Source organism: Myotis myotis, unplaced genomic scaffold, assembly GCF_014108235.1.
Source record: "Myotis myotis isolate mMyoMyo1 unplaced genomic scaffold, mMyoMyo1.p scaffold_m19_p_5, whole genome shotgun sequence".
Taxonomy (NCBI): Eukaryota; Metazoa; Chordata; class Mammalia; order Chiroptera; family Vespertilionidae; genus Myotis; species Myotis myotis.
This window is the reverse complement of record NW_023416357.1, coordinates 1,136,695-1,147,812: the sequence shown is the minus strand read 5'-3', so window position 1 is coordinate 1,147,812 and position 11,118 is coordinate 1,136,695. Positions and strand designations below refer to the sequence as shown.

General features: G+C 48.1%; 1 protein-coding gene across 6 annotated transcripts in view; it reads right to left on the bottom strand.

The window, feature by feature from the left end:
• Nucleotides 1–210: 210 nt before the first annotated feature.
• DHX29 (DExH-box helicase 29) overlaps nucleotides 211–11,118 on the bottom strand; it is a 34,595-nt gene continuing 23,687 nt past the window's right edge. For 5 of the 6 annotated variants that reach the window (XM_036308517.1, XM_036308519.1, XM_036308520.1 and 2 more), the window contains 10 exons: nucleotides 10,565–10,653; nucleotides 9,199–9,327; nucleotides 9,027–9,102; nucleotides 7,899–8,123; nucleotides 6,071–6,207; nucleotides 5,334–5,427; nucleotides 3,335–3,634; nucleotides 2,469–2,600; nucleotides 1,387–1,483; nucleotides 211–491 (listed from right to left, as the gene is read on the bottom strand). In XM_036308517.1, the coding sequence (XP_036164410.1) occupies nucleotides 439–491; nucleotides 1,387–1,483; nucleotides 2,469–2,600; nucleotides 3,335–3,634; nucleotides 5,334–5,427; nucleotides 6,071–6,207; nucleotides 7,899–8,123; nucleotides 9,027–9,102; nucleotides 9,199–9,327; nucleotides 10,565–10,653 (1,332 nt within the window). In that variant the 3' untranslated portion in view covers nucleotides 211–438. The remainder of the gene's footprint in view (nucleotides 492–1,386; nucleotides 1,484–2,468; nucleotides 2,601–3,334; nucleotides 3,635–5,333; nucleotides 5,428–6,070; nucleotides 6,208–7,898; nucleotides 8,124–9,026; nucleotides 9,103–9,198; nucleotides 9,328–10,564; nucleotides 10,654–11,118) is intronic. The other variant, XM_036308518.1, reaches the window with a different exon arrangement.

Sequence of the window (11,118 nt, the reverse complement as noted above, 5' to 3'; positions counted from 1 at the left end):
TGAGTGTCAAATCCTCAACACTCACTTCTCCTGTTGTTCCTTATGGAGCTTTACTTCCAGCTGGTGTGGAGCTCATCTTCTCTGCTGGGTAAAGGCGTCTAAACGCTCCAGGTGGCAGTGACTGAGGGAGGATGCGGTGGGGACCCAGGGATCATCACTGAGTCGCACACGGCCCTGCCGAGAGGCACAAAACGATGTGGGAAACATGGGTGGCACCAAAGAATTTATTGTAAATGTGGTGGCAAGTACAATGGGGACAATCGTCATTGAAGAGGAACTAGAAAATTACGCGTTTAAAGCTGTGCTTTTCCCACCACCTCTGTCATGGCGAGCACCACGGTCTACGTCCTGAGAACCTCCCGGGACGGTCCGTGTTCACATCACTTCACGGCTGTGTCTTCATCTGACATTTAAAGCAGTTAACCATGAACTTCAGTTTCAATTATTCTCTGTTTTTATCAATTCCGTAATGATCTGTAGAATCTTGTCATCTGAGTGGGAGAAAAACACCATGAGCAAATTCATCACTGGCTAGTTTTCCAATGTATCCACAGGAAAACCACAGGTATCCCTCATTAAAAAACGCCTTTACATTAAAATACAAAATGAACACCAGCAATATTCACTATGAAACTACAGATGCCTATGTAATCTGTCGCCCTTCAAGTGCTGTTTTAATAATTGCCATGCTTATGCTCAGGCCAGAAGAGATGATGCGATGCGCTCAGTCCTTCCAGAGGCATCACTGACCACAGCTCCCTGAGACAAGGCTGCTAGCTGTTCCCCTGGCTCAGCGCAGAAGCTCCTGTGTCTCCATGTTTATCCCAGGACACCGCACAGGGAAGCCCCACAGAGGTGCCAATGGGAGTGACAGACCCGCTACACAAGGATCCACATTCCAGGGAACGAGACAGACAAGAGGCCACAGTATTTGCTAAGGTTTTGTTAACAGCGGCTTCTCCGAGCAGCTGCTCTGATGTTGTGACTTCCGAGGACTCCCAGCCGCTCTCTGGGTAGCTAAGGTGACCCTGCGCAGACAGAAATGCTCTATTCTACTAGACGCTTCAATACGAGAGGGCGCTGGGCTCGATGGCTGCAGCGGGAATTCTGATAATGGGGCCCAGGGCCTGCCAGTTAGGTTCCTGGGGAGCGGTTCTGGGGGGTTCAGAGGCATAAAAAACCACTCACTTGATACAAGGGGAATAGTTTACACAAGAGAATAATTAGGTTTGAACAACTGTTTATGAGTCAGATGGAATTCAGCATTAAATAAATTTTATTAAACTATTTTAATCACCTGGAATTTGAGACTTCAATGTACCACCCAGTGTACGCCAATACTTAAAAGTATACTGTTTCCTACCTACGTTATAATCACACACTTACTTTCAAGGGACATCTTAGGATTTTCAAGCTTTTTTCTTAGAACAGAATCAATGAGAACTCTCAGCTGCTTGAAAATGACAGCTATCTTCACAGGGGCCTGTTGGGAGGAAGTGATAAATTGGACAGAGTTAATCCTGGGAGCGTGAATGTGTTTACATAAATCAAGATAAGCACGTATACCTTCCGCTCTGCTCAGCACATCCTGACTAACATAGAAAATTATGGGGAAAACACAGGCAAACCACTTCCTGTGGCTAAACTATGCAAACTTCAGTTTCCTTGTTAAGTATCCATAAACTTGATGGAAATTTTAAAACAGCTTCACTGAGGCACAGTTTGCAAACCATCAAGGTTCACTCCCTGTTGAGTGTACTATTCCGTGATGTCGGGGAGCCCACAGCTGCGCCGCTGTCACCAGGGTCCCGCAGCAGGACATCTGCACCGCCTCGGCCTTGGCGAACACTGCACACCCTTTCCAGGCTGCATTTACCATGTACTGGCCTCTCCGGTCTTAGACTAGCCGCTGCCTGGCACAGCACAGGAGAAGGTCGCTTAGTTTAAATGGGTCAGTGCTGATGGGGTCACGGAGAAATAACCTTATTGCTGGTAGCATTGGTAACCCTAGTTTATCCAGAGAATGCGACAACACGCAGTGAAAGCCATGAACCTATCTCTTCATAGGGGGTGCAATGCAGTGGGAGGAGCAGGAGGCTGAGGACCAGGCTCTGGTTTAAGTCTTCTCTACAGCACCATCGTGCCATGTAGGAGGTCCCTGACTTCTCCCTGAGCTCAGGTGCGGATCCTCAGGAAGGGAACTGGCCAGGCGAGGAGGCGTGCTCTCTGGGCGCATCCACGTAAAGGCAACCAGTGAAGCGCACACCCGGCAACTGTAATCGTTACTGATGGTAGGCGCAGTCTGTGAGTTTCCAATTTAACAGATTTAAAACCAGACAGACAGGATAAAATAATCTTAAGTCAAATTATAGGAAAAAATGATCCAAGTGCCAAAATTTAAAAACAAATTCACCTCAACGGCACAGAAGCAGGACTTGAGTGCGGCCAGCGCGCTGGCGTGGGCGTACCTGGAAGTGGATCCAGCCGTCCACAGAGAGGAGCCGCTCGCGGTGCTGCACCTCGATGTCCCCGCCGAACAGCAGCACCGGGAAGGGGCTGATGAGCGTGGTCTCCCTCAGGTACACGCGGGCGTACCTGACCTGCACACGAGAGAGGAGGGAGCCGTCACAGTTCACGCCAGCATCTATGCACCTGGTTCACATGAACCCTTGTCGTAATGTGGGCACATTTTCAGTTATAAGTTTTGTGAAGCTGCATGTTTACTTTCTCATGTGCGTCCTTTGCCAGCTGTATAGTAATCGCAGTCACCCCTGTGCACTTAGCCCCTTAAAGACATTTTAACACTAACTGCAGGGCCAAGTTACAGGACAGGCAAAAGTGGGTCTACAGCTGTGTGTACGCGAATCACAGGGCTTATTCTTGTTATTACTTACTTACCGTAGTGTTCTCCATTCAAACTGTAACCCTACCTTTGCTCCAGCCGTGTGCCTTGGATAAGTGCAACTATCAACGAGCAATTTTATAAGGCTAATGCTGTCAAACAATTAATTATGCAAAAATGAAATGATGATTAAGTTTCAATGTTCAGCGAATGCCACGGTTTTACATTAAGGTCGATGATATGCTGGAAGTTGTTAAGCCAGTACTGGATCCTCGCTACTTGAACAAGCTTGGCTTCTGTCTTTATTTCACGTAGAAAAGATGATGATGATCACGTAGAACCATAATGTTTTCTTTCATTAACGAATAAGAAATGAACGGCTCAAACAGCTTGACGTGAGAACCAAATATCACACCCGTTGGCCACCCTCACTTGTTATGACTGACTTTCAGCAAAGCGCCCTGTGTGCTGGGGTTAAGAACGAGCACCCACCTTCTCCTGGTATAGGAGCCACCCGTAGGTCTGCAGGTCCCGGTTCACAGAGGACGGGTGCACCTGCGCCTTGCCCTGGGCCGTCTCCACCATGCAGGCCAGCTTCTCAGTGATGTCCACGGACCTGGTGCAGAGGATCTTGCCCACGCTGTCCGAGAGCCCCGCGGCCAGCACCGCCTTCAGGAGGGCGACCTCTTGGAAGGAAAGGGTCTGGGTGGCCTTGCTTCCTTCCCAGCCGTTAGAGGTGGACGCCGAAAACCCTGCTGCCTTCACCAGCCTGATCAGCTCCTGCTTCACGTCCTAGATCGGTGTAGGTGGAAAAGAGACGCGATCAGACCTGATTAAAATAGAGACACTGCCAGATAACCTGGGAATTCACATTCCTGTTTCCTGTCAAAACCGAGAAGATGCGAGATGCTTTAGTTTACTGGAGCCCAGATTACATTAGAAAGAAAAAAAGATCCTGGAAAGTCCAGGATCGATGAGTCATCTGTTACCACCACCCTGGGATCTGAGTCATAAACACATGCATGTCTGGCTGGGACTGTCCCCTTCACTAGTGATTTCCCTCCGATGCTCCCCCATGAGGACGGTCACACAGAGAACAGGAGGGGGAAGCCTAGAGGAGCCCGGACCCGAGACTGCCCAGGCCTCTTCATTTGTCTCTGGGAGCCTCACCTTCATTCCCTAAGAACTTCGACCAAGTTTATTGATGGCAACTTCATTTCATCTACAGCTGTGACCTACCATCTTTTTCTACCTTTGACAGTCCAATCAGCTAAAATTCTACAGGAAGATGAGCACTTTTCAAAGCAAACAGGATACAAGTGATTAAAAGGTGACGTTTACATTTAGGATTTCCTTTAGGTTTCTGGTTTGGGCCCAAGGGACTTTGCATCTAGGGAGGAAAGATCAACAGACAGCTTCGGTCCACGCAGGCAGCCCAGGCGGAGAAGAAAGGCTCTTGGAGGAAGGAGGCGGAGGCGGAGGCGGAGGCGGAGGCGTGGACGCAGACCAAGCAGAGCTGCGGGCTCCCGCACCCGCGTCCCCAGCCTGGCTCGGAGGGGCTGTGGCTTCAGTTACCCCTTTCTCCGCTCCGAGAAGGCTGATTCCACGGAGGAAGTCCCTGCTGTCACCCCCGCAGTGAGGTCATAAAAAGTGACTGCTCAGATTAATGGGAAGAAATGTTTTAACCGTTTACAGTCCGAGCACAGAACAGAGGAACCAGGTGAGGCACACCCATAGGTTACTTGCCTGATGCTTTTATGGCGATGGCACTAAACACCATTCCCCAAGGGCCAGGAACAAAAGGTAAGCGTGCGGAGCCCTGCCTGTCAGCATCACCTGTTTCTTCACTTTCACTGCACACGCGTCCTCTCTGTCCTCCCACACAGTCCAGCCTGAGCCTCTCTGCTGCACTTTCCCAAGAGCAGACTGACACGCCTGCTCACAGCCAGCGTGGGCACATGCTGCCCAGATGCCCTCCCACGGACAGCATCCCACACTACAGCCAGGGAGCTGCTGACAGGCAGGGACATGTAAGAATTTCATCTCAAGGAGCCAGAGCTCTTAGGAAAGTGAATGCTTCCTAGCACGGAGCATAAAATGCACGTCGTCCCCAAAACAAGGAAGCACAAAGTCTGCTCGGGCTGCGTGGCCAGGACTCGGGAAACCTGAGGGGCGCCCCTCTCACTGTCCGAAAAAGGGACAGTCTGATTAAAAAGCACCCACAGAGGCCTGGAGCACGGGAACCATGTAAGCCACCAGCTTCATGACCTCTATGAGAAGCAGCACTCCCCGATCACGGGGGAAATGCTGGGAACCGGCTCGTTATGGAAACTGCCAGGTGAGGGAGCAGCAAGCTTCACCCTCATGTCCCTGTACAAACGGTGCCTCAGGAGCGGCTCAGGGGCAAGTGCCAGCTCTCTCCTAGGCATTTCTTCTTCCAAAACAAGCGGTCACTCAGCCATACCCCGAGTTAGACCTGCGGGAGACTCACCTCCAGGGTGAGCAGGGACGTTCTGTTGAGAAAGTTCCTCCGGCAATAAGCCACTTCAGAGCGAGGGCCGCCTTCCTGCCGCGCTTTCTTCCACCTACACAACAAAATGACCAAGGGCACATGTTTTCCTTGCAAACTCTCCTTCTCAGAGGTACTAATCAAAGCGTCTTTAAATTAGAATCATTTAGGAAGAGGAGGAGTCTTGCTTGTAGGAGCCACCAACTGTAACTTAAGAATTTTGACCGCCCGGTTACATGGCTCAGTGGTTAAGCCTTGACCTATGGAACAGAAGGTCACGGTTCAATTCCCGGTCAGGGCACATGCCCGGGTTGCAGGCACGATCCCCAGTGGGGGGCGTGCAGGAGGCAGCTGATCAGTGATTTTCATCATTGATGTTTCTATCTATCTCTCTCTCTCTCTCCCTTCCTCTCTGAAATCAATAAAAAATATATTTTAAAAAAATGTGACCAAAAGATATTGTTTTCTGTTTATGCATAACAATAAATTAATTTCAAATACAAGGTAATACACATATATTAATATGAAGTACACTGTTCTTAAATTTTTGAAAGGATTATAAAACTATGAATCTATAACATAACTAATTATACCTTGAAGGATGATATAACTAAAAATAAAACTTTAGAGATGGATTTAAATCCTTTTAATTAAAGGCTCAGGCAAATTTCTAAAAAGGAAATCGCCCCAGGCTCGACAACACCCCGAGCAGCTCTTACCCTAGATACGCATTGTAGATGGTCAGGTGGTCGGAATTGGCTGTCGCCAACGCCGACTTGGCAAGGTCCGCTTCATCCTTCCTGCCGATGGGCGTGGTAAAGGGAGACTTCTCGGTCATGACTGCGGCTAGCGTGGCCTACCAGAGAGCAGACCAGCGTCACAAAGGGAGCGCCTCACAGCGGTCTGCGAAGGGGCACATCTCACAGCCGCACTGCAAGTGCATGTGTCCTCTTTCCAGTACCTGCACGCCCTCTAATCCCACAATCGCTGACACACTTCCATTTTAGCTGCTTTTGTTTCATTAGATGGCGTTAAAAAAAGTCACTGAACTTGTATGCAACCTCTGTGAGGCAGTATCACCAGAATCAGAGATAAAAGAAACGGAATGGTCGAGTGATCTGTGGCTGTCACAGTGAGAAGCAATCCCAGAATCACAGCTCAAACATCTCGACTTGAGCCTGCTGAATGCCCACTGCCTGCAACGCTCCTTAAATACAGGTGGGACAAAAGCAGGTTGACAGCGGTTCGTATGGGAAACGACACAATAATAAATAACACAAGAATACACTCTGTTTTACGTACTCACAACTGTAAGCCTACTTTTGCCCCGCCCTGTACTTTTAGGATAACGAGGCTACAGGACAACCCACTTGTTGCAGCCCTTCAGGTCGGCTATGGGCCCTCAACACGATTCTGGTGAGTTCCCGCCCCTGATCCTAGAGAAATGGAATGAGAGGAAGTCAGCTCCCTGTTCGGAGAGCAGTCTGGGTGAGCTGTCCAGGGGCGGTGCAGCTGGAGAAAGCTGGAGAGCTGGAATTGCCCGGAGACAAAGGAGCCCAGAGAGTCCAACACAGGCACGAACCTGGTCAACTCAGGGGCAACTCGAGAACACACAGCTGTTGGTAACGCTGGTGCTGGGGTTACAGGCTGCACTTTAATCTACAAAGTGTGATGCCTGTGGCAGAGTGAAAGCAGAGCCATAACCAGAGAGGGAAGGGAGACAGCTCCTGATTTTATGTAGGAAAGTCCAATGGGTCAGAGCCCCCCAGAACTGTCGGGCACAGCGGTTTTCGCCTGGGGCACCGCACGGAGGTTTAAACGTTCTTAGCCGGGCACTGACCTTCCCCACAGATCGTCAAATAAAAATGACAACAGCCAACACAACAGCCACCTGGTGGGAAGAAATCAAAACCCTACCCATCCTCCGTCAGGTCAGCACAGTACACTGGGTGCCGCCGGATTAGTGATTACTTTGTATGTGCCAGGAGGTGAACAAGGCTGAGAACCACGGGTCTACAACAGATTCAATTAAATAAATACTTCCAGAGTAATGTTTCATAGACAAAGTTTAGACAAGCCAAACCCATGTATAAAACAGTGCCTATAGCATGTGTAAGTGGATGGATAAGTATGTTTTCTTGTATGTAAGTTAAATATTAAAGTCTCATTAAGTCTGGTCAGTGTGGCTTAGCTGGTTGAGCATTGTCCCATGTACCAAGAGGTCGGCGGCTCGATTCCCGGTCAGGGGACGGGCCTGGGTTTTGGGCTCCATCCCCAGGAGGGAATGTGCAGGAAGTAGCCGATCGATGACTCTCTCTCGTTGATGTTTCTATCTCTCTCTCCCTCCCCATCCCCCCCTCTAAAAATCAATAAAAACATATTTAAAAAATTATCATTAATCATTCAGATCTCCTGCATTTTAATGTCAGTACTGACATTCATAAATGAGTTAAAAATTAAAAGTTAAAAATTATTCCCAAACTTCATGATTTCTCTGCCAAAATGATATTGAAAGTAAAGCAGCAGCAGCAGCGTCGTTTTTCTTACCACTGGGTCCAGGCAGCCGAATATGGCTCCGAAGATGAGCATCTTGCCAATCTTGACATTCACGGGCAGAGCTGCGAGGTGCTGGCCCAAGGGAGTCAGTTTCGGCTCCGTCAGTTCACAAGCCCCAATTTTTCGGAGCAAGTTCATTGCGTTGCTGATGACTTGGAGCTGAGGAGGGTCTAAGGCTTTGGAGAGGAAATCTTCAGGAGAACCCAGATTGCACTTCTACAGATTGAAAACGAGCGATAGGGTTTACATGAGCCAAAGAGGTCAGACTGGAACTAACTGTGAGTTATGTGAAATTCTAAGAGAACAAATGCCTGAGTAAGGACACCCTCCTCTTTTTTAATAACTGGCAGTGTGTGCGTGAGCGTTAACGGGTGGGCATGTGGAAGAGACCCTCCAGTCCATATTTTTAGTTTCTTCATTCCTGATTTTTATAGTAAGAAATCTAAGAACTAACGGTATTACAGACCTTTCAGACTAGGAAGCCCTTGGTTTAGGTCAGGTTTCTCAGTGTCAGCCCTGTTGTGGTTCTGGGCCAGACCATTTCTGTTTTAGGGGCCTGTGCTGTGCACTGTAGGTTTAGCAGCATCGCGAACTTCTACCAACGAGATGCCCATAGCATGGCCTTCTCTCCCCCGAGTCTGACAACCAAAAACGTCTGTGGACACAGCCAACTGTCCCCAGGTGAGAACGACTGGTGCAGGGTGTGAGGCTGTGTTTAATCCGTACAGTACAAGGGCCTGTGGCAGAATTAAAGCACAGGGGCCTCTTTATGAAAAGGTGAGAGAGGGTGCATTTAAGCCAGTGGTTCCCAACCTTCTGGCCCTTTAAATACGGTTCCTCATGTTGTGACCCAACCATAACATTATTTTCGTTGCTACTTCATAACTGTCATGTTGCTACTGTTATGAATCATCATGTAAATATCTGATATGCAGGATGGTCTTAGGCGACCCCTGTGAAAGGGTCGTAAGACCCCAAAGGGGTTGAGACCCACAGGTTGAGAACCGCTGATTTAAGCAGAACATCTGGAGCAACACAAGGAAGAGAAGTTTAGGTCTTCATTTCTTTTCTAGAAGGCGGTGAAGAGTAAAAAACGGATCTGCGTTCCTGAGGGATTACCATAATATGAAGACATAATTCCTCCAAAGGCACACGTAAGATTTCAGGGACGGAATACTCCATAAAGCCTTCAAATCTGAAAAATAAAATCACAGCAATCACTTCCCGTCATTGGCCACGCCGCACTGCCCCGACCTGCGTGTCTCCACATCCAGGGCTGGGCCGCACGTACCTCTCGCGCGTGTACATCCGGAAGCAGAACCCGTCGCGCACCCGCCCGGCTCTGCCCTGGCGCTGCAGAGCGCTCGCCTTACTGACAAAGGTCTCCACCAAGGAGCTCATCTGGCTGCTCTCGTGGTACCTAAAGGAATTCGTGCGGTTGAGGAAATGTATGTGGATAATTGACTTAAGTAAAATCTGAAAAAGCCAAAATATTTGACTCTTAAAACTAAGTTGAAGATAGGCTAAAACATGTCCATTATCATTGTGGACCAATATTTTCCAACTTATGTTTCATATTTATACAATTTAACAAGCATCACATACTAAATCTCATTCTACCAAATTAAAACTCAGCACAAGAGGAAACGCTGCTTAATTTACCCTTTCCCAAATTAACCTGACCATGGAATACTTTCTCTTTTAGTAGAATGTCTTTTAATTATGCACAAGAATTATTTGAAGTTTGAGAAATGCCATTGTGAACATAATTCACCTTACTTTTCACAAGATATAGTTAAACCCTGAAAATACTTCCTCTACAGCTTAAAAATCAAGGGCTTTCTCTCTCTCTCTCTCTTTTTAAATATATTTTTATTGATTTCAGAGAGGAAGGGAGAGGAAGAAATAGAAACATCAATGATGAGAGGGAATCATTGATTGGCTGCCTCCTGCACGCCCCCCACTGGGGACCGAGCCCGCAACCCGGGCCTGTGCCCTGACTGGAATTGAACCCAGGACCTTTGAGTCCACAGGCCGACGCTCTATACACTGAGCCAACCCGGCCAGGGCTCAAGGGCTCCCTTTGTGCTGGATAGTCACGCCCTTTCCAAGCAGTGCACAGCTCCTACCCCGAGGGACAGTGTCTCCAGCGTCCCAGGCTGCTGGGCGTCTCGTGCAGAGTCTGATGAAGCGTCAGCACAGGGTGCTTTTGTGCCACTCACTGACCCAGGCACTTTCAACCCCGAGATTTCCTTTCCCCACTCCCACCTGAGGAGGCTGATGCTACTACCGATAGTTACGTTACTTGCTCAAGACTGTAGAGCAAAGATTTAAGTCTGTTATTCCAAAACCCAGGTTCTTTTTTATATTCCCACAGAAAATGCTTTCATTTAACAATTTATTTTACAAACACACATTTACAAAAATGCATGTTCTGAAAATTTTCTAAAAGGAGCAGCCCACTGGCTACTTATGGGAAAACGCATGACATGAAGTTTGACATCGGCTCTCAGACATTTTAGCTTCCCCCTGTTTGCTTTGGCAGAATTAGGACATCTGGAATTACCCTCTATGATTCTGTGACTTCTCCTAAGAACTCAAGAGCCGCAAACTCTTTCCCGGTGAAAAGTGTTTGGCTTTGGGGAAGTCCAACTTACTTATTTTCTTTTGTTCTTCCAGTGTCGATGACAAACACCACATCTGGAATTGTGATGCCCGTCTCGGCAATATTTGTTGCTAAAACAATCTGAAAATAAATAAAAAGCCAAATATTTAGTAACAACTTCAGCAACGTGCTATAATGTAAACCACTTTAGAGTCTGAACGGATGAATTTAAAAAGGGAATTTCAACTTTATAAAAATTCACAATCTATTACTGTGTAATTTTAATTTGCTCTAATTATAATTAGTCTCACCACCTCAGTTTGATAATTAAGTTACACATTCTTATTCTTCAAAAGTCCCCTTCCCTTCATTCTAGCTAGTTCTCTGAGAAATGACATGTGCCGAACGGGAAACTGGTCCGAGCAGCTGGGTGACCGAGGGCTCTAACGGGGCTCTGGGAACTCCAGGGTCGACGGCTGCACTCCTGTTGAGGAGAAAGCGAGGCCAGTGTGCTGCCAAAGGCCACAGACGGAGCAGTTCAGTGACGGGCCAGGCTGCACACAGAGCCAGGCTCCTCCAGGAGCGCTGGGTCCCCACAGGCCCTAC